The following is a 23344-nucleotide window of genomic DNA, read 5'->3' as shown; positions in this document are numbered from 1 at the left end:
ATCTGTTTAAAACATGGCTTACTGAATATTTTAAGCCCACTGTTGAGACCTACTGCTCAGAAGATAAGACTCCCTTCAAGATGACTGCTCATTTGTCACCCAAGAGCTCCGAGGGAGATGCACAATGGGGTTCATGTGGTTTCCATACTTGCCAACACAACATCCACTCTGCAGTCTATGGACAAAGGAGTAATTTCCACTTTCGAGCCTTATTATTTAAGAAATGCATTTCCTAAGGCTGTAGCCGCCACAGAGAGTGATCCCTCTGATGGATTCGGGCAGAGTCAACTGAAAACCTTCTGGAAAGGATTCACCATTCTAGATGCCATGAAGAATATTCATGATTCATGGGAAGAGGTCAAAATATCAACATACACAGGAGTTTGGAAGAAGTTGGTTCCCATCCTCGTGGGTGACTGTGAGGAAACAACTGCAAGATGTGGTGGAAACAGCAAAAGAACTGGAAAGAAGTGGAGCCTGAAGATGTGAGTGAACTGCTGCATCTCATAAGAAAACTTGGATGCATGAGAAGTTGCTTCTCATGGGTGAGCAGAGAAAGTGGTTTCCTGAGATGGAATCTCCTCCCGGTGAAGATGCCGTGCAGGCTGTTGAAGTGACCCATGGATTTAGAATATTACATAATCTTGGTTGATGAAGCAGTGGCCGGCTTTGTGAGGACTGACTTCAATTTTGAAAGAAGGTCTACTGTGGGTAAAATGCTATCAGACAGCATTGCACGCTGCAGAGAAATCGTTCATGAGAGGAAGAGTCAGTGGATGTCGCAAACGTCACCGCTGGCTTATTTTAAGAAACTGCCGCAGCCGCCCCTCCTTCAGCAACCACCACCCTGATCAGTCCGCAGCCCTCAACACTGAGGCCAGACCCTCCACCAGCAAGAAGATTACAACTCACCGAAGGCTCAGATGATCGTTAGCATTTTTCAGCGATAAAGTATTTTTTAATTAATGTGTGTATATTTTTTTAGAGACAGTGCTGTGGCACACGTAGTAGACTATAGTATAGTGTAAACATAACTTTTATATTCACTGGGAAACCAAGAAAATCTGTGCAATTCACTTTGTGATATTTGCTTTACTGCAGTGGTCTGGAACTGAATCTACAGTATCTTCAAGGTGTACCTGTATTGAAATTTAGCTTTATTAATATGAACTAAATTGTTATACGTTAACATGTAATACCCAGGACAAACACAAGAAAATAACTATAAGTTATTAAAGAAATGACAAGAGAATTAAAATGGTGCACTAGAAAATATCTAACACAAAAGAAGGCAGCGATGGGGGACTAGAGAAACAACAAAGAACAGATAAAAAATTGCAAAATGGCAGATGTAAAATCTCCATTATTAGTAATACATTGAATGTAAATAGGTTAAACTGTAATTACAAGGCAGAGATTAACAGAATGAATATAAAACATCCAATTATATACTGTCTATAAAATGTGCTTTAGATTCAAAAACACAAATAAGTTGAAAGTCAGAGGATGAAGAGATAAATACCATGGCAACAGCATCCAGGAGAGAGCTGTCACGGCTGCACTCCTAAATAAATGAGAAAATATTTTGAGCTTAATGAAAGCAAAAATACAACATTCCATTTCACTGCAGTGAAAGCAATGCTTACAAGGAAATATAGCTGTAAACACAGCAAAAAAGGAGGAAAGGCCTCAAATCTATAATCTTCCAGTTTAAGAAACTAGACAAAAGAAGTACAGACTCAAACCCAAAGCAGGCAGAAGAAAACAATAGCGATTAGAGTGGAAATAAATGAAGTAGGGATTCAAAAAAGAGAGAAAAATCAATAAAATAAAGTTCTGTTACAAAAATCAACAAAATTGACAAGCTTGTAGCTAGAATGACCAAGAAAAAAAGATTGAAAATCAGGAATTTGGTGGGGGCGGGGGGGGGGCATTCTGCTAACCTCACAGAAGTAAGAAGAATTTATAAGAGACTACTATAAATAACTATATACCAACAGATCTGCTGACCTAGATGAAATGAACAAATTCCTAGAAAGACAGACTATCAAAACTGTTTCAAGAAGAAACAGAAGATCTGAGTAGGCCTGTTACAATGTAAAGACATTGAACTTGTAATGAAAAAAACTCCCCGGAAAGAAAAGCTCAGGACCAGGTGACTTCACTGGCGAATTCTACACAACATTTGAAGAATTAACACCAGTCTCTCACAAACTCTTAAAAAACAGCAGAGAGGGGAAACACTTCCCAACTTGCTCTGTAAGGTATTAACCTCACACCAAAACTAGACAAAGGCATCTCAAGAGAAGAACACTATAGACCCAATATCCTTCATGAATGTTGATGCAAAAGTTATCAACAAAACTGATATCGAACCCAATCCATCACCACCTAGAATCTTACACACCATGCGTATCCCTTATGAATACAGATGCAAAAGTCACCAAAAAAATACTATCAACCCAAATCGACTAATGCTTAAAAAGTATTATATACCATGACCAAGTGGGATTTATCCCAGGAATGCAAGATATTTTCAACATGTAAAAGTCAGTGACGCTGTATCAATAAAGGGGGTAAACACTTGATTATCACTATTAATGGAGAAAAAGAATTTGACACCCTTTCATAAAAATGCTAAACACTAAGTGTTTCATAAAAACACTAAACACTAGGAATAGAAGGAAACTTCTTCATCTAGGAAAAGCTCACAGCTAACATCATACTTAATGATGAACAACTGAAAGCTTTTCCCCTAAGATTGTAAATGAGACAAGGATGTCCACTCTCACCACATCTACTCAACATTGTCCTAGAGATTCTAGCCAGAACAATTAGGGAGGAGGAAAAGAAAAAGGCATTCATACCAAAGGAAGAAGTTAATCTATTTGTAGATGACATGGTCTTGTATATAGAAAATCCTAAAAACTCCACCAAAAAATTACAAGTGCTGATAAGTTCAGCAAGGTTGCTGGATACAAGATCAATATAAAAAAATCAACTGTATTTTTATATACTTGCAATTAATAACCCAAAAATGAAATTAAGAAAATTCCATTTATAATAGCATCCAAAAAAATTCTTGGGAATAAAAATAAAAGGAGTATAAATTTTGTACACTAAAAATGACAAAACTAAATGGGAAGACATCCTGTGTTCATGGATTGGAAGACAATATTATTAAAATGGCATCATTCCCCAAATTAATCTGCAGATTTAATGTAATATCTATCAAAATTCCACTGATTTTTGATAGAAATTGAGAAGGTGACCCTAAAAAGTTCATATGGAACTAACTGCAAAGGACCCAAAATAGCCAAAACAATTTTGATAAAAAACAAAGAAGACTCACACTTTTCAATTTAAAAACTTACTACAACGCTACTGTAATAAGGACAAGTGTGGTACTTGCTTAAAGACAGACACATAGCTCAGTGGAATAGAACTGTCTAGAAATAAATCCGTACATTTATGGTCAATAGATTTCATTGAAGGCACCAAGACAGCACAACGGAGAAAGAAGAATCTCTTTCAACAAATGGTGCTGGGACAGCTAGATGCTCACTTGCTAAAGAATGAATGTGGACCCTATCTCACAACATATACAAAAATTAGCTTCAGTGGATCATAGATCTAAGTGTGAGAGCCCAAACTATAAAATTCTTAGAAGGAAGCATAGCTGTAAGTGTGCGACCTTGCATTAGGTATGACACCTAACGCACAAGCAACCAAAGAAAAAAAAGATAAATTAGACTTCATCTTAAAATTAAAAATTTCATCACAAATTTAAAAACTTTTGTGTACCAAAAAACAATATAAAAAAGTGAAAAGACAACCAACAAATGGCAAAAATATTTGCAGATCATTTATATAAGGGTCTAATACCCAAAATAGACAAAGAACTTGTACAAGTATATAATAAAAAGGCAATCCAATTTTTTAAATGAGCATAAGATTCTCATGATTTCTTCAGAGAAGATATACGGTGGCCAATAAGCGCTTAGAAAGATGTCCAGCCTTGTTAGCCATTAGGGACATGAAACCACAACCATGATGAGAAAACACAGCCATCGAGATGGCTCTGATTTTAACAGACAATAACAAGCATTGCAAGGAGGTGGGGACATCTGAATTCTTATACACTGCTAATAGGGATGTACAGTGATGCAGCCCCTTTGGAAAACAGTCTGTCTGACACTTCCTCAGATAATTCAACACTGACTTACCATATGACACGGCAATCACACTCGTGCCTAGCTATATGCCCAAGGAACTGAAGATATATGCTCACAGATAAACTTGCACATAAATGTTCATAGCAGCATTGTTCCTAAGAGCCAAAGAGTGGAAACGACCCAATGTCCACTGACTTATGAATGGCTAAACCAATGTGATATGTCCATACAATGAAATGGAAGGAAGAACTTATACACGCTACACAAGGATAAACCTTGAAAACATCACACTAAGTGGAAGCAGGCAGCAACAAAAGCCCGCATAGTGTACAAGTCCATTTATATAAACTGTTCAGAACGGGCAACTCCATAGAGACAGAAAGTGTATTAGGAGTTGCCACAGGATGGGCGAAGGGGATGGACGTGACAGCGCATGGGTACAGGGTTTCTTTTGGGGGTGAGGGTCAGCGCTGGCCCTGTGGGTTTCCCTCTGCAGGGCGGCGGGCAGGCCCTCCTCTCGAGAGGCCGCGGTGGGCGCCGAGACAGCCAGGCTGCCAGCAGGCCGTGGCCTCACCTTCTCTAAGGACAGGACCTGTGCAGCGCATCAGTGTCTCTCACTTCCTCTTTGAGGAAGACCACAGAGAGGCACAGCTGCACCCTCGTGAGAAACCGCGCGGACCAGCCACTTCCCCCAAGCCCGAATCCACCAAAGATACAGCAGGTGTCCCACCTGTGTTATGGTCAAGGTCGTCACTTGCTTCCTGTGTTTCAGGATCACAGCTGCCAAAGGCATATTACAACTGTGAGTCATAAGTGCATTTTTTTTTCCCTGAAAATGATATATGTTACGCGTTTCCCCCTACCCTCCACTTTGGGCTGCCATCTGGCAACTACTTTCTTTCATAAAAATCATGATTTCTTGTCCCCCTCATTTCTGCTGCATGAGCAGTTGCTTCCAAATTGTCAGCAGGTAGTAACTCAGGGGAGGTTCTCCGCGCTCTGCTCAGAAGAGCCGCGTGTGCATCCAGCAGGCGCTGGTGAAGTAGCTCCACCGAGTCTGTGTTTTGGCCTGGCCCCTGTCTCTCTCTGGCTGATGTGAATCATCTTGGCAGGAAGCAACAGTGTGCATTTCTGCGGTGATTTCTGTTTCCCTGGGGCTGAGGGTGGGGAGGTGGCGGGGGTGGTCACATCCGGAGCCGCGTGCCCCCGCCAGCCCACCCCTCCCAGGTCTGCGCCAGCATCTGGTGGGAGAGGTCCCTGTCCCGTTCCAGGGGGACCTCCCGGCTTTCCTCAGGCATCCTGAGCTGTTCCTGCAAATTCCCTGAAGGCTGGCTTGACTCATTCCAGGCCTTTGTGAGCGGGCAGTGAGTCAGTGGGTCTCTGCCTCTTTCCCACGTGGATGATTCAGTACACATTCCACGCATGAGAAAACTGGGGCACAGCGAGATTCCAATAAGTGGTCGAGGTCTGCGCAGTGAAGAGTGAACATGGAGGCCAGGAAGGTAAAGCTGGTCCGTCTGACTCTCGGATCCCTGCTCTTTACTGTCCTGCCTAAAAGCCAGGAAAGGGTCTGGAAGGCCACACGGCAGGGGTTGGGGAAAGAACCTCATTTTTTACTTTGTATAATTATATATACCTATATACATAAATGCACACTGTTTTTAAAAACCTATTTTATAAAGGAGATGAAACTAAATAGCCACACATTGAAGAAGCAAATCACAGAAAGCTATATATTTTCTTTAAAAACTATCCATTTTCCACTTTAAAAATGACCTGAAACAGTTACTAGACATAGAGTCAAAGTGACTTTGAAATGTCGGACACAAATAATACAGAAACTAGTGGCATAAAAACTGTCTGCACACCCTGAATAAGGTTTTGCGTCTGCAGTTCGTATTGTGGGAGGTCCTCGCTCTGTCCCTGGTGGGCGCGCCAAAGACACGTGTTGAGTGACTGAATGAAGACTAAGTGGGCTGACCCCCCCACCCCACCCCCCGCCCCCAGCTCCTGCAACCTGTCTGCAGAGAGAAGGCCCTGCCGGTGGACTGGGCGTGAATTCAAGCATGGTCCCATCCTGCACTGCTGGGCAGCCAGAGGCTCTTGCCCAGAGCTGGCGTGATTTATGAAGGTGCCTGGAATCCCTGGATGAGACGCTGTGGACAAGAATCGTATTACTCATTTGTTCCCATCGCTGCCTTCTCCTCGGCACTTTTTTCCAGCCTCTCTCTTCCGGGCACTGCACTCTTTCTTCCCAGTTATCCTGAGTCCTGCCTGACCCAGTCCGATCACCGACCGAAAGGCAGATGTGAGAAAAGCTTCCCTTCTGTTTTTAAAAGCTGGCTCAGGATCCACATTGCTGCTGCTGCTGCTGCTGCGGGAGGCTCGGGCGTGATCCGTCCGGGGGGATGGATTCTGGCCGAGCAGAATGGAGACGTCCCCGTGGCAGCCGTTTCTAATAGGGCTTCTGCCTTGAGAGTTGGTTTCTTACCCTAGAAAATGTTTGAGGCTTGTGAAATACTTATATATCCTGGGTACCACGTGATCAAGGCCAAACATACACACATACAAAACACACAGAAAGCCTGCTGTTTTGTGGACGTGTAACATATAACTGACATTTATTTTTGTTTGAGCTCTTAAAACAATTATGTAATGAAAGATCTGCTGGAGGAAGATGTGACTTGAAAAATAGACATGTGAGTAGAAAATACCAGAAAATGTCTCACTTAAGAAATGATTTGTGCTTAAGAGGAAAAGACACTGGCGAAATCTGTCTCCCTACCTCTTCCCACGGCTCCCAGGATGGGCTCTGGGTGAAGAGGTGTCCTGGTGCTGTGAGCTTCGGCCTGTGCCAGTTCAGGGGGAGCCCACGTGTCAGCCGGAGCCCACCCCACACTCCCTAGTCCTTCTCATACAGCCGCCCGTAGAGAGCTGCCGTCACCAGGCCGGAGGACAGTCCACTCTTCCTCAGGAAATAGTGATCATTCTCCCAGCCCAGCCGGTCAGGGGTTTCCAGGGTCATCCCTGAGGTCAGAAGCATTGGAAAGATATAGGAAGTACTGAAGTTCCCCCACAGGTGAAAGTCAAATATCCCCGCGGCCTCTGTGATCTCCTGCCCACACGTATCAAAGCCAAGACCCCCACACTTGACCAGAGCACAAACTTGAACGTAGTAAGTGCCGTGCACGGTGTGAAGGCCGTCGAAGACCCCCAGGGCATATAGCTCCGTGGACAGAGTGGGCCTCTGGTAAAGCAAATGACAGCAAAGGCCATTTGCACAGACTCGGAGGTAGCCTTCCCTTCCCCACACAGGGACCAGGGTGAAATTGTCATACATCATCTCAGAGTTAAACGTGGGAGGGGCGTTCGTGCTCCACTTTGGGGCTCCGTCACAGTGGACGTCCTGAGTGTCCTGTGCAGAGTATAGGTCCCCGGCCAAGATCTGTAAAAACTTACTACGGGACGGGTCCATTTTCCCTGTGGCATTCCCTGTACTGAAGAGACCCAATGGATTTTTGGCTACCTGGGCAATTATAAGGTGACCTTCAGGGCTTTCCATGTCATGGTGCCAAAAGGACTCCAGAGGGGCATGGATGCCACTTCCGGTCATCCCCAGAGATGGGTGGTGAATGTTTGCAGCCAGAAAGTTGATGCCAAAGGTGATGGCGAAACCTCTCTGAATCTGAATGGCTGCCAAGAGTGGGAGCTGGTTCATCCAGGCGGTCGGATACACGACGTGCTTCACCTCAGAGTCTCTGAGGATCCTGACAGCAGGGTCGAAGAACAATATATCAAAGCAAGTGAAGATGCCAAACTTGCCAGCAAAGGGGGTGTCAAAGATGATGTTATCCACTTCCAGAGGGGTGTCAAATGCTGCCTCAAAGTAGAGGTTATGTTTGCGGTAGCGGTCAACCAGGGTTCCGTTACTGCTGAACACAACGTTCGTGTTAAACTGGTATCTGCCATCATTTGGGCACCCTGGGTCACTGCTGTGACAAGGCTGCTTTGTCCCAAGATTGGCCACCAGGAACATCTCTCCCTTGATAGCCATACAACTAAGGCGCTGGAGGACCTAGAGAGGAAAAAAGTATAAATAGAGGAAATTTTTAAACCTTGCCCTTTTCTTACAATTTTAAAATAGTACCTGTATTGTATCCATAATATATAAATAGCTATCATAAATCAATAAGAAAAAAGAAACCACTACGGAAAGTGTGCATCGGATATGAACAAGTGGTTCATCAATGAACAAATACAAATGGCCAACAAACACCTGAGAAGATGCTCAGTCTCATTAGTAGTTAGGAGATACAAATTAGATTGGCAAAAATTAGAAAGACTATTCTATCTCGCATTGACCGAAGGATGGGCAAACAGGCACACGCGCTGTTACTGGGGATGCCACGTACAATCAAAATCTTCTACAGGGAAAATTTGGTGCTCTTTAAAAAATAGGTTTAAAAGTGCTTATCTTGGGGCGCTCCAATCAATATGGTGGAGTAGAAGGATGTGGATCTCACCTCCTCCCACAAATACATCAAAAATACATCTCCATCTGGAAAAATTCTCACAAAATACCTACTGAACACTGTCAGAATATCTCAGACACCCAAAGTCACAAGAAAGATCTCCACACAAGGGGGTAGGATAAAAGTTAAAAAAAAAAAAAAAAAAAGGAATTGGGACAGGACTTGCACCCCTGGGAGGTAGCTGTGAAAGAGGAAAGGTTCCCACACTCTGGGGAGCCCCTTCCCCGGCCAGGAGATCAGCCAGGACAGAAAGGGAGCTTCAGAGCCTCGGAGGGGAATGCAGCAGTCAGCAAGCGGCAGGCAGAACAGAGAGATACCTACCCAGACAGTCCGTGCCACTGCCCTGTGCTCCTCGGCCTAAGATGTGCATCCACTGGTAGGGGCAGGGGCTGAAACTCGGGCTTCAGATGACAGACGCACCCAGGGAGAGGACTGGGGTTGGATGCAAAGAGACAGCCCGAAGGGGCTGGAGCAGGGTATGCGCTGCAACCGGCGGTATGCATGGAAGAAGCCCGGGCCTACCATAGAAGCGGAGAGCCTTTGTTGAGGAGTACGGAAGGGAGGGGAGGGCCTGCCATAGCAGCCTCCCTTTAGCACGTGTGGCAGGCGTGCGCTACCGTGGAAACCCCACTGTTAATGTGCATGTCAGCAAAGGGAGGGTGGGGCCCAGCACAGCAGTCTCTTCCTCCATGCGCGCTCAGCAGACGCAGCACCACCTCTGGGAGCTCTGGGAGCACGCTGGTGGGTTGCCTACACACAGAAGCGGGGCTGAACTCTGAGCCCTCTCCCCGCAGCTGTGCAGGTCTACCCTACTGTGCCTGCTTCGTAAACTCAGTGTCTCAGGGACATCCGATGGACGGTGGGTGCTCCTGTGGCTGGGACAGGACTGGCCTTAGCAGCCCTGGGCTGTGTGGGTGCATGCACATAGAGGCTGGGCCAGGGTCTGGGCTGCTTCCACAGCTCCCACAGCAGGTCCAGGTGTGTGACTGCTGCAGTCCTGGGACCTGACTTCAGTGGATTTGCACGGGTGGCCTTGTGAAAACAACACCTGAGGGATATCAAGGCCAACTTCCAGCATTCCCCTGGTTGAGATGGGGCTGAGCGCAGTGCCAGTGACAGTGTGCTTTGTAAACATACAACAGGTGACAGGTGACACCACAGAGCACACGCACTGGTGAACAGCTCCAGCAGAGGAACACTCAGTGGCTGCACTGGGAGAGGAGTGCTCCAATCCCGCCTACCTTGCACTCCAATCAAAAATGCAGCTCAGAGACGGATCCTCTACTCCAGCAACAGTGAGCAGACCTGGCCCCTGGCAGGGCAGTGACAACCACAGAGCAGAGAGGCCTTGCTCAACACCCAGCACAGGCCCTGGTCACCACAACACCCTCACACCCCCTTATCAAGGGGCTAATGGCCAGCACACACTGAGGAAAAAGCTCACAGGCATTCATACTAAAAACAGCCCTCGCACACAGATGTAGAGAACAAATATATGGACCCCAGGGGGCGGGGCGGGATGAATTGGGAGATTGGGGTTGCCATATATACATTAATATGTATCAAATAGATGGCTAACAAGAAAAAATATCAAATTGTACACTTTAAATATATGCAATTTATTGTATGTCCAATTATATCTCAATAAAACTCTTTTAACAGGAAAAAACATCTTTTTAATTAAAAAAAATAAGATTAAAAAAAATTAAAACAACCCTCAAACCAAAAAGTGTTAAACTCATACAGGCTACACAGGGACACTCCCACATAAAAATAACCCTCCAAGACCACAGTAGATAATTGTTTCTTCGAAACTCAGAGTAAGAGAAACATAAGTAAAATAAAGAAGCAAAGGAACCACCCTCAGCTAAAAGGCCAAGAGAATTCCCATGAAAGAACAAACAATGGACCAGACCTCTTTAATAGACACCAAGTTCAAAAAGGAGATAATAACAATACTAAAGGAATTAAGAAGGCTAGCAACAGAAATGCAGAGCACTGTAAAAAGGAACTAGAAACCATAAGGAGGAGCCAAGAAAACTTAGAAAACTCATCTGCCCAGACAAAAGCTGAGCAAAAGACAATGAACAGCAGAATGAATAATGCAGAAGAACAAATAAATGATCTGGAAGACAGAATAGTGGAGATTACCCAGTCAGAACAGCAGACAGAAAGCCAAATGAAAAAAAAATGAAAGCAATATAAGAGACCTATGGGACAATATAACGCATGCCAATCTACCCATAATAGGGATTCCAGAAGGAAAAGAAAGAGAAAAGGGGATAGAAAATGTATTTGGAGAAATTATGGGGACTTCCCTGGTAGCGCACTGGTTAAGAATCTGCCTGCCAGTGCAGGGGACATGGGTTCGATCCCTGGTCTGGGAAGATCCCACATGCCGCAGAGCACCTAAGCCCATGTGCCACAACTACTGAGCCTGCGCTCTAGAGCCTGTGAGCCACAACTACTGAGCCCTTGTGCCACAACTACTGAAGCTCGGATGCCTAGAGCCCATACTCCACAACAAGAGAAGACACTGCAATGAGAAGCCTGTGCACCACAGCTAAGAGAAGCCCCTGCTTGCTGCAACTAGACAAAGCCCACCCTCAGGAATGAAAACCCAATGCAGCCAATAAATTAATTAATTAAAAAAAATTATAGCTGAAAACTTCCCAAACCTAAAGAAAGAAACAGATATCCAGGTACAGAAAGTACAGAGGGTCCCAAACAAGGTGAATTGAAACAGACCTACACCAAGACATACTATAATTAAAAATCACAAAAGTTAAAGAGGATTCTAAAGTCAGCAAGAGGAAAAACAGAGTTAATTACAAGGGAACCCCCATAAGGCTCTCAGCTGATTTCTCTATATAAAAGCTGCAGGCCAGAAGGGAGTGGCAAGATATATTTAAAGTCCTGAATGGGAAAAATCTGCAACCTAGGATACTCTACCCAGCAAGATTACCATTTAGAATAGAAGGAGAGGGAAAGAATGTCTCAGACAAGCAAAAACTAAAAGAATACAGCAGTACTAAACCTATCCTACAGGAAATACTGAAAAGTCTTCTCTAAATAGCAAAGAGGAATCTATAGGAAAGAGAAAATCACAATTGGAAAGTGAATCAAATAAGCCAGGACACAGATTTTTTAAAAACTCAAAGAATTCTATGTTAGTGATGATAATTGCAATGAACAGCAAACAGACGAATATGAAGTATAAAATCGTAAAGTCATCAAAATCATAAAATGTGAAAGAGAAGAGTACGAAAGTGTAGATTTTTTTTTCTAGAATGTGTTTGAGCCTATCTGGCTACTAGTCTAAGCCAAGTGGATACAGGAGGGGGTTAACATACTGGGAACACAGGGTAACCACAAATCAAAAACATACAATAGATTCACAAAGGCCAAAAAGAAAAGAACATAAGCATCATACAAAAGAAAATCAACAAACCACAAAAGGAAAAAGAAAAAGGAACAAAGAAGAAATTAAAAATCAACTAGAGGACTCCCCTGGTGGTGCAGTGGTTAAGAATCTGCCTGCCAATGCAGGGAACATGAGTTTGAGCCTTGGTCTAGGAAGATTCCACATGCTGTGGAGCAACTAAGCCCATGTGCCACAACTACTAAGCCTGCACTCTGGAGCCCACAAGCCACAACTATTGAGCCCACGTGCCTAGAGCCCTACAAACAAAAGTCCAGGACCAGATGGCTTCACTGGGGAATTCTACCAAACATACAAAGAATAACTTATACCAATCGTTCTCAAACTCTTCCAAAAGACTGAAGAGGAGGCATCACTCACAAAGACATTCTATGACACCACCATCACCCTGATACCAAAAACAGACAAAGAAACTACTAAAAAAGAAAATTACAGGCCAATATCTTTGAGGAATATAGATGCAAAAATTTTCAACAAAATATTAGCAAACGGAATCCAACAACACATAAAGAAGATCAACCACGTTGGATTCATCCCAGGGTCACAAGGATGGTTCAGCATACACAAATCAATGTGACACATCATATCAACAAAAGACAAAAAACACAAGATCATCTCAATAGATGCAGAAAAAGCCTTTGATAAAATTCCACATCCATTCATGAAAAAAACTCTCACCAAAGTGGCTATAGAGGAAACATATCTCAACATAATGAAAGCTATTTATGACAAACCCACAGCCAATATAATACTGCAAGGTGAAAAGCTGAAAGCCTTCCCACTAAAATCTGGAAAATGACAAGGATGCCCACTCTCACCACTATTATTCAACATAGTATTGGACGTCCTAGCCACAGCAATCAGACAGGAAAAAGAAATTGGAAGGTAAGAGGTAAAACTGTTGTGTGCAGATGAGATGCTTATATATATTATATATGTGTATATATATAATGCTAAAGACTCCATACAAAAACTATTAGAACTGATAAACAAATTCAACCAGGTATCAGGATACAAGATTAACATACAGAAATTGGTTGCATTTCTCTACACTAAAAATAAATTATCAGAAAGGAAATGTAAAAAAAAATCTCTTTTAAAATCTCATTTAAAAAAAAAATTTAGGAATAAACCTGACCAAGGAGGTGAAAAACTTATATGCTGAGAACTATAAAACATTAATAAAGGAAACTGAAGATAATTTAAAGAAATGGAAAGATATCCCATGCTCTTGGATTGGAAGAATTAATATTGTTAAAATGGCCATACTACCCAAAGCAATCTACAGATTTAATGCCATCCCCATCAAATTACCCATGACATTTTTCACAGAACTAGAACAAATGATCCTAAAATTCATATAAAAGACCCAGAATTGAAAAAAACAATACTGAAGAAAAAGAACAAAGCTGGAGGCATAACCCTCCCAGACTTCAAACACTACTACAAAGCTACAGTAATCAAAACAGGGTGGTCTTGGCACAAAAACAAACATATGGATCAATGGAATAGAACAGAGAGCCCATCAAGAAACCCACACACCTATAGTCAGTTAATCTTCGACAAAGGAGGCAAGAATATACAGTGGAGAAAAGACAGTCTTTTTAGCAAGTGGTGTTGGGAAAGCTTCTACAGCCGCATGTAAATCAATGAAGTTAGAACACTCCCTCACACCATACACAAAAATAAACTCAAAATGGCTTAAAAACTTAAATATAAGACATGGCACCGTAAAACTCCTAGAAAAGAACATGGGCAAAACACTCTCTGACAGAAATCGTACCACTGTTTTCTTAGGTCAGTTTCCCAAGGCAATAGAAATAAAATAAAAAATAAACAAGTGGAACCTAACCAAACTTTAAAAGCTTTTCTACAGCAAAGGAAATCATAAACAAAATGAAAAGACAACCTACAGTCTAGGAGAAAATATTTGCAAATGTTACAACCGACAAGGGCTTGATTTCCAATATATACAAACAGCTCATACAACTCAACAACAAAAAAATAACCCAATCGAGAAATGGGCAGAAGACCTAAATAGACATTTCTTTAAAGAAGACATACAGATGGCCAACAGGCACATCAAAAGATGTTCAACATTGCTAGTTATTAGAGAAATGCAAAGCAAGACTACAATGAGGTAGCACCTGACTCCAGTCAGAATGGCCATCATTAAAAAGTCTACAAATAATAAATGCTGAAGGGGATGTGGAGAAAAAGGAACCCTCCTGCAGTATTGGTGGGAATGTAAATTGGTACAGCCACTATCAAAAACAGTTCCTCAAAAAACTAAAAATAGAATTACCACATGACCCAGCAACCCCATTCCTGGGCATATATCTGGAGAAAACAATAATTCAAAAAGATACATGCACCCCTATGTTCACAGCAGACTATTCACAATAGCCAAGACGTGGAAACCACCTAAATGTCCATCTACAGAAGAATGGATAAAGAAGATGTGGTATATCTATCTATAGCTATCTATCTATCTATCTATCCACACACACACAATGGAATACTACTCAGCTATAAAAAGAAAGAAATAATGCCATTTGCAGCAACGTGGATGGACTCAGAGATTATCATACTAAGTGAAGTAAGTCAGACAGAGAAAGACAAATATCTTTGATACTGTTTACATGCAGAATCTAAAACATGACACAAATGAACTTATCTATGAAACAGAAACAGATTCCCAGATATAAAGAATAGACTTGTGGTTGCCAAGGCGGAGAGAGGAGGGATGGACTGGGAGGTTGGGGTTAGCAGATGCACACCATTATATATAGGATGGATAAACAACAAGGTCCTACTGTACAGCACAGAGAACTATATTCAACACCCTATGATAAACCATCATGGAAAAGAATATGAAAAAGAATAAATATATATGTATAATTGAACCACTTTGCTGTACAGCAGAAAGTAACACAACATTGTAAATCAACTGTATTTCAATAAAAATAAAAATAATAAAATTAAAAAATAAAAAAGATGTCAGTATCCGAGATGCACAGAAAAGAATACAGGTGGACGCACGTCAGATCGTTGATGGCAGTTTCTCTAAAGAGGGAGGTAGGATGAGGGGTGGGGTGCGGTGAAGGTGGGCTTTCATTTTTTTAACTTTAATTTCCTTTATAAGCATATATTCATGTATTTCTTGGTGGTTAACAAACAGAACGACCCACTGATGAGTAACTGCCTCCTAGCACCAGACATTCTTTAAGTGACTGACTATGTGGCACATGGAGCTCAGGTTTGGTTCTCAGGCCCCTTGGGGCTCCTGTTGGTCTCATGCAACACGTCCTGGCTCTTGGCCTCTGGCTTGGTTCATCTCCGCAAGCCTCCTGAGGAGGAAGGCTGGTCCCCTCACTTACCTCCGTGTCATTGAATCGGTGGGGCTCCAGGCACGGGTTCCACCTGACCAAGTGGGGAGAAGGCATGAAGTCCAAAAATGGGTAAATTGATGTTCTTGTAAAGTTGAATCCATGGATGCCATCTTCTGGAAACACTATAATCTGTACACCCTGCGCGTCAAAGCATCCAAGAATAGTTCGTTATCAGATAACAGGAAGCACTCCTCATTCCTCTGACAGCCGTCCTGCAGCTGCTCTCAAGCCAGGAAACAGAGGTCCAGATGTGGTGGCTGGACTCGGCAGGGGGCTTACCTTTGGGGCAGCTGTCTCACTTGGCCTAACTCTTGAGGGAAGAAAGACAAAGTCCTCTACGGACTGGCACTGTGGCTGAGGCTGGTCAGGGAAGAAGGTTACCAGTGAGCCTGGTTGAAGGGAGCAAGGGTTTGGAGGGGTTTGGAGTTGGTGGTGGTGCCGTGGGAGACGGAGCGGCGACTCTAACAAGGCCCTGAATATCAGGCTCAGCAGCTGTGCTACTGCTAGTCTGCTGGTTTTCGACCTTCACTGTGCTTCTAAATCAGACAGGAAACTCCGGAAAACACACACTTTGTTCAAGGCGTGATGCTGGAGCTCACCCCTAAAAAGTCTGCTTCAATCGACTGTGGGTGGGGTCCTGGCAACAGTGTTTGTCTAAAGGTCCCCACATGATTCTCATGGGCCCCACTGGGCTGGTGGGTGCAAGTCAAGTGCGTTGATTTCAGAATAGGAACCAGGACTTGCTCTAACCTGCATTTCTCCCACTCAGAGTTAGGAGACTTCTGACCGCCCCAGAGGCCTTCTCCCACACCTGGAGACATCCGGGGCTCCCTCTGATGGTGGCAGCAACCCACGGAACCCCGAACAAGCAGGGCAGCCCTCAGCTCGCAGCGCCAGGCCGCTTCCGCTGCCGCGCTCTGCTTACTCGGCTGAAAATGTCAAGCCTAGAGCATCACCCCACAGTGAAAGGCGGAGGAGGACGGCAGAGCAGGCATGAATAATCTAAAATAACAGGCAATTTGAGTCACTTATTTCTGGAATGCACTGCAAACTCTTTCCTTATAATTTTTTTTTCCTGGTTATAAAAGCTTGAAAAGTCTAATTGTAGGAAATTTGGAAAACAGAAACTATAAAGGAAAAATTCATAATCCAATATCATGAAGATACAAATTGTTAGTATCTTGGCTACTTTCAATTTTTTCCCTCTCTGTATACGTGTGTGTGTATCATTGAGATAATAATAAACATACGATTTTCCATCCTGACTCTCTCACTACAGAACATCAAGACTACAAAGATACCTTCAGAAATATCATTTACATGCTGGGTTATATTTAAAAGGACACCACAGTTTATCCTTTGTTATTGGGCATTTTAATGGTTCCCAACTTTGTAATAAAAAAACTGTGGTGACTATCTGCGTACAGGTGCTCAAAACATGTCCTGAATGAGCGTTGTACACCACTCTTTGATGTGATCTCGGATTATTTCTTATAATAAAGCCTTGTAAGTGAAAATACTTAAGTGTATGAAAAATTATAAATTCTAATATACGTTGCCAAATAGCTTTCCAGAAAGATTACAGCAATGTATATATACTCCCTCCAGCAGAATATGAGGTTGGCCATCTTATCGCACATTAGAAAGAAAAATTATCACAAACTTGTAAATAAAGGAAGATGAAGAAGGTATGTATACATTCTTTATATACATATATCTTTCCATGACATACCAGGGTACTGATTGACAGGTACCCTCGAGGATTATCTATCTAGTGAATGTATCACTGTTTGACTTTGCTATTTAATAAAAGATCACCCTAAAGATGATGGTTTTATTGCCCTGTAGGACATTAGCCAGTTCTGTACCTATTAGCAGATTCATTTCAACATGTTATGTATACATATTAGATTAATATTAAAGTTAAATTGCATTTCTTGAATACACATCTGCCAGGAATGAGGATGAGACTCCAGCCAGGACAGAACGTTGGGTCTGATGTGATGACCCATCCACTCTAGGAAGTAATTTGCATTCCAGATACAGGGCTTGAGCAATTTTCTGACAGACCAGTGAGCTCAAGAACTCCTGGGGAACTGCAGGCGCCAACTCAGCTGACCCCCCACCCCAGCCTAATATCTTTAAGTGCAACTCCTTTTCTTCCCCGCAAATGAGAGAACTCATTTAACTGGCCTCTAGGAACCTGTGCCCTGATAGCAAGTTTGATATAAAGCTTTGACACATGCATGACATCAGCCTGTCTTAGAGGTTACTTTAACACACAAAACCACGTAGGGGAGCTGACATGTCTGTAAGCCCTGAAAATGACAAGATCAACAGCTTCGCCCCTGCTCCCGGGCCACAAATACAGAAGGAATGATGCCTGCAGCCAGCATGGGTACAAGAAAAACATGTTACGTGTTTCATTTGGGGGCAGGTGATTAAAATGAAGAGGAATACTGCAGTCACAGTCTCTGGGTTTCAGCATGGCATCTGCCAAGTGTATTAGCATGGTCTTGTGGACAGGACGGGGAAGAAGGGGGTTACATTCCATCTCCGTGCAAGGCAACACCTCTGAGCAGAGCACAGATCTGTGTCAGGAGGAGGCCTGTGGGCATCGGTACAGCCTGGCATGTTTTTACACAGGCTTCAGTGCAGACACAAAAGACGTGTGTCCCAGAGGTGTAAACGACGTGAAGATAACCGATATGCAGGATGTCAGTGAAGATCCCCAAATAGCCCAACAGGCTGGAATGATGAAATTTAATGGCATAAATGTGAGGCTTTGCTCTCGGGTTAAATAGATTAACCTTACAAGGACAGGACGCCCATGGCAGCACGTGTGTCTGTGTGAGAAGGGATCAGAAGCTCTGGCTGGCAGCAAGCGCCTGATGAACCCACAGCGCGATGTGGCTGCCAAAAGCTTTCCTTCTGGGGACAACAGCTAGAAGGAGAATGGTGGCAGGTCTCCTCCATCCTGCCCGCGACAGAACTGCGTGCAGCTCAGGGCATAGATGGAATCCAGAACGTCTCGGGGGGCAGGGCTGGAACCGTATCCCTCAGGGAACTGTGGCTGGGCCTGGGGAGGGATGCTGGGGCCATCCTCGAATTTGGGGAAGATTGCGTGTGCGGAAAGGGATGCAGTCTGTTCTGTCTGGCTCAGAGGACAGGACGATGGGTGGCAGTTACAGGGAGGCTGATTGTTCTCATGTAAAAGGAAGCTCTTCCCAGAAGTTCCCACTGTCCTCAAGTGGACAGTGAGTCCTGGGCCACTGGAGGCGTCCTGGGGAAGCTGGAAGTTGGGTTGGGAAAGAAGTAGAGTGTCACCCATCAGAAGCAGCTGGACCAGGCCTTTAAGCACCCTTCCAACATCAGTGTGTTACATTTATGTGTACTACAGGCTAGATGTTAAAACATAGTGATGGCCAGAGGCTGTCCAAGCAGTGCTGCCTACCCTGAACAGAGCTGGGGACTGTTTGGGCAGGACCTGCCCGCTGAACTCACCGACACTGGCCGTTCAGCTCACATGGAGTCCGCCTCCTGTCCGGGTGGAGCGGGGCTTCCTCAAGCAGGCTGGCTGGTACACCCCTCTCCCCACCAGGGCTAAGGCCAGACTTCCCTCCCAGCAGCCCATTTTCCTACAGTGACTTCAGGCTCCCACACCTCCCCGTCTGCCCCACCCTTCCTGGCAGGACCGGGAAACAGGGCCGCACAGGAAGCCTTCACAAAGGTCTTACCGGCGCCCTTTGTCTGCTGGGCACGGTTCTGTCTGGACTGAGCTCGCAGGCTGTTCGGGGTCTGGCACAGGGACCAGAAAGGAGCCCCACGTCATTGGGAGGCAGCAAACACAGCTCTTGGGCTGCTCACTACTTGGACATCGTGCCTGGTGGCTTTCAGATGTTTCTGCACATCTGAATCCACCGAGGAGCCTTAAGAGATTCAATACCCCGTCCGCACCCAGGCGGACTCTGCACGCGTGGGAGCCGTGCACCCATGTTTGTTTACAAGCAACTAAGCGATTCTTGGGCGCAGCCATGTGGCTGGCCCCGGGCTTCCCAGGCTGGAGGGGGAGCATCACCTGGGGATCTTGCTAAAGGTAGAGTCTGACTCAGCAGGTCTACAGTGGGGCCCAGATTCTGCATTTCTCCCACACTTGAGGGGCTGCTGATGTTGCAGACCACCCTCTGAGTAGTGGGACTCTAGCCAACTGACTCATCTTTCCCGGCTGGGCTGATTTCCCAGAGGGCGCAGACCACCGAGGGCTAATCTGCCCTGTTCTGCTGACAAGCTGACCCGGGGGGAACTTCTTGCCTTTTGGGCCGCGATGATCACTTGCTGTTCATAGATGTCCAGGTTCTGGTTCATGAGCTCCAAGGCCTGCCTGCGGCTGGTGAGGGCCAGCGGGTTCGGGCTCAGGATGGACCGGTGCTCGTACACGGCAGCCACGTACTGGGCGGCCTGGCGATGCTCGGCCGGGCAGTGCTCCTCTGCCTGGACCCCCAGGGCAGCCACGCACCAACCACAGAGGAAAAGAGCGAGCTGACGGCTGGCTCCAGACATGATGTAGACCACCAATCTAGAACGTAACAGGCAAGGAGACAACAGCTGAATCCAGAATCCTGCCAAGACGGGTTTTCGCAGCTGTGATTTATTAATCCCGGCAATTAAACTTACCCGCTGTGATGCTGCAGCTCAAAGAGTTTGTTTCATGTTCCTAATAAAAGGGTGTGTGTTTCTCTCCAAACACGTAGGGAGTTATGTTTAAAATGGCTCACTGTGTTAACAGTCTGGTTTTAGAACATTTCCAAAACAGACCCAGTGTTTGCCACGATTTGCTTCCCCAGCAGGACTCTTCTAGCTGCACACGTCAGATGTAGGCAAATATAACTATTCTAATTATTTTACATAATTCTGTGACATACTCCACACCCCACCGCCTGCCCTCCATACACACAAACTTACTACAGGTCAACCATCTATACCAGCTACGACTGTTGTGGTCCATCCTAGCCATGAAAACCTGATGGATCACAGCTCTACCTGCCTTTCTTTGCTTAGTAATGAACATGAAGGGTAAGCCTCCCTTTACCCAGCACCACATTCTTTAACTTGGTGCAGAGAAACTGCTGACTTCCAAAAAGACATCTCCCCATCAGAGCTTAACTTTTTCCCAGCCTTTGAACTAGAGAAATGCCATTGCACACAATCCCTTTCTCAACCTCTGTCCCTGGGACTCCAAAACTCCTGCTCAAAAAAAGCATACCTGTTTGGAAATAAAATCCTTTTGCAGTAACAAAATGCAGCTTTCTAGAAAATAAACTAGAATTTTCTAGAAAGAAAACATCTTTGTAGCTCCTACTGTACAAGATTAGACGTAAATCATGTCACCTGCAATGACTCTTCTGTGTGCCTTTTTTTTTCAAGAACAGGCATTTTAATTTCTGATAATGTTTTTACACACAGTTCTGCCTTGAAAATGAGCCTGGCCTCCCAGCCGAAGCCCCTCCCCAACCAGACAGACTTGCCAGGCGGTGCCAAGGCCAGGTCCCGTGCTCTGTGGTGATGTGCCCCGGCTGACCAATCGCCCAGGAATCCAACAAAATGTCAAGACAGCAGACAAATCGAGGAACCATACTACTGTTCTTTAGAGAGAAAATGACATCCTGCCTAACTCTGACTCAGAACCCCTGTATTTGCATTTCAAAACCAGACTCTGGGCTGCCACAAATTTCTTTTTCTCTTGCAAGTTTCAGAAACAAAAGCAACCATTATTATTTTCAGCAACAGACTACGGACTCAGGGGTGCTTGGTCAGAATCCCCGCAAACTGATATACTTCTTGGGGTGAGCAGTGCTCTCCACCCCAATTGTGTCCCGTCTCAAACGGTCACGTCTTTCCCCAGGGAATAAACGTTTCATCCAAACACCAGATCCCAGGATGTGCTGCCGTCTCCCTGGGGCACTGTAAGCAGTGTTGGAAGATCAGAACAAGAGGCCTTTGAGTGAGCGGTCATGAGCTTTTGAGTAGAAACAAAAGTATAATTGATAAGCTTTCTTATCTGCATTTTGCCTCTGAAGACCAGCAAGGAATAATTTTTAAAATCTCAAAATCTGCTTTCCATGCCTGCTCTGGTTTCAGAATGAGGATAATGGGGAGTGGTCTGGGGGGAAAACTTTCATCTCCAAAGTCATATTCACAATATTTCTAAAGTATAAGGCCACCGCCTCACTAAGAGGAGGCGAAACAAGGACGGGTGGGGGGAGGGGAGTACATGAACCAGGGCCGGGTGGAGGCAGGTCAGCAGTTCCTGGAGCCCAGATGGGCGTTTGTAGGGTCCTCTTTTCTCAGCTAAGAGCTGCACGCCACTGATGTGGGGATACAGAACATTTGTGTAAATCTCAGGGACTTGCAGTTGGGCAAAACAAGGAAATCGTGGAGCCAGCAAGATACCACCTTTCTTTCTATTTTGAGAAAATAAATTTAGATTATTTACAGAAGGAGCCTGGTAGGAGAGCTGTGAGTGGCAACATTTCCGCGCGAACAGAGCTAGGTCAATAATAAGGGGGTACGCAGCTTCAGCCAGGTATTCACCCTTGAAAGAAGCCTAATGAGGTAGGAGCGAATGAGTCATTAAAATAAAAATAGGCACCGCAGTGCGCCCTTGCTGAAGCATGGTGAAATCGCAGACATTTTAACCAAACTGCAAAATCTGGCTTTTCCTCTTCATGTGGCAGGGGCTCTGAAAGGCCCAGCCGGCTGGAGGGGGCCGTCGCGGGCGGCAGGATGCCGGGGCGCAGGAGGCTGCGGGCTCCCTGGGAGTCACGAGGTCCTTGGCAATGCAGCCGCTGACCCGCCCGCAGCGTCGGGCAGGGTCTGGACCATACAGAGTGGTGGCTGCAGGTGTGTGCTCTGTCTGGAAAGCTGGCTACCAGCTTCCTGCCATCGTAGGCGTTTCACGCGAGACTCAACTCCAGGAAGGGCCCAGCGTGAAGGCGTCACCGAGGTGACCATGTGCCCCACCGAGGTGGGGGCGGGGGCCGGCAGGCCCGCCGGGGGCGCGCTCACTCCCACATCCACGCGACACCCGCGCGTGCCAGGCGCGGGGGCAGCCCGTCCCCCCCCCCTCTCCGCCCACGTGTGGGGAAGCTGCCACGGTCCACAAGGCCGGCCCCCCATTCATGGCTTTACCAAGGCGCCAGAGCCACGTGCATGCAGTAGAAACTGGGCTCAGGATTCAGAACGCGGACCTTACCCCGGGGTGGGGCCCACGTGCAACGCGACCCTCTCTCTCCTCCCGGGCAGGGCAGCAGCCACAGCCCCAAGATCATGAGGGCGAACAGCTGACACACTGACAGCCGCCCGCACGCACTCCATCCTGTTTTTCCCTCTCGGTGCAGTATTCCGTACGGTCCACGAGACCGTCAACCCTTTGCTACAGACCAGGCCGTCTGTTCCAGGGTCTGCCCGCCCGCAGGCTGATGTACGTGTTCTGCGCACGTGTGCGGTGGGCCGGGCTGGGCTGGGATGTTCCGGAGGCTGCGTGTTATCACATGCATTTTCCCACCTTCGCTATGTTCGACTTACGTTGGGTTTACTGCGACGTTAACCCCACTGTGATTGCCAACTGACTGCACTAGCTACCCTGTTGGCGGTTGGCAGTAAGTTCGAAGGAGCGATGAAGACCCGGAGGCGCAGGGAGGGCGCGGCGCGGGTGGGTGTGGGGATAGGTTTTAGAGCAGGAAGGGCTCCACCAGAAGGTGCAAGGGGAGGCCCGTGGGTGCCGGGGGAAGGAGGGTCCAGGCC

General features: G+C 45.5%; 1 protein-coding gene across 4 annotated transcripts in view; it reads right to left on the bottom strand.

Annotated features, from left to right (window-relative positions):
* Positions 1-6766: 6766 nt before the first annotated feature.
* BTD (biotinidase) overlaps positions 6767-23344 on the bottom strand; it is a 46185-nt gene continuing 29607 nt past the window's right edge. For 2 of the 4 annotated variants that reach the window (XM_057737954.1, XM_057737956.1), the window contains exons 2-4: positions 19853-20117; positions 15530-15679; positions 6767-8250 (exon numbers count right to left, since the gene is read on the bottom strand). In XM_057737954.1, coding sequence (XP_057593937.1) covers positions 7078-8250; positions 15530-15679; positions 19853-20101 — 1572 coding nt within the window. In that variant the 5' untranslated portion in view covers positions 20102-20117 and the 3' untranslated portion in view covers positions 6767-7077. Of the gene's footprint in view, positions 8251-15529; positions 15680-19852; positions 20118-20215; positions 20600-23344 lie in introns of those variants that run through there. The other 2 variants (XM_057737955.1, XM_057737957.1) reach the window with 2 other exon arrangements.

The sequence above is a fragment of the Hippopotamus amphibius genome, chromosome 6 (assembly GCF_030028045.1).
Source record: "Hippopotamus amphibius kiboko isolate mHipAmp2 chromosome 6, mHipAmp2.hap2, whole genome shotgun sequence".
In the NCBI taxonomy this organism is placed as follows: domain Eukaryota; kingdom Metazoa; phylum Chordata; class Mammalia; order Artiodactyla; family Hippopotamidae; genus Hippopotamus; species Hippopotamus amphibius.
This window is presented reverse-complemented; position numbering and strand designations above follow the sequence as displayed.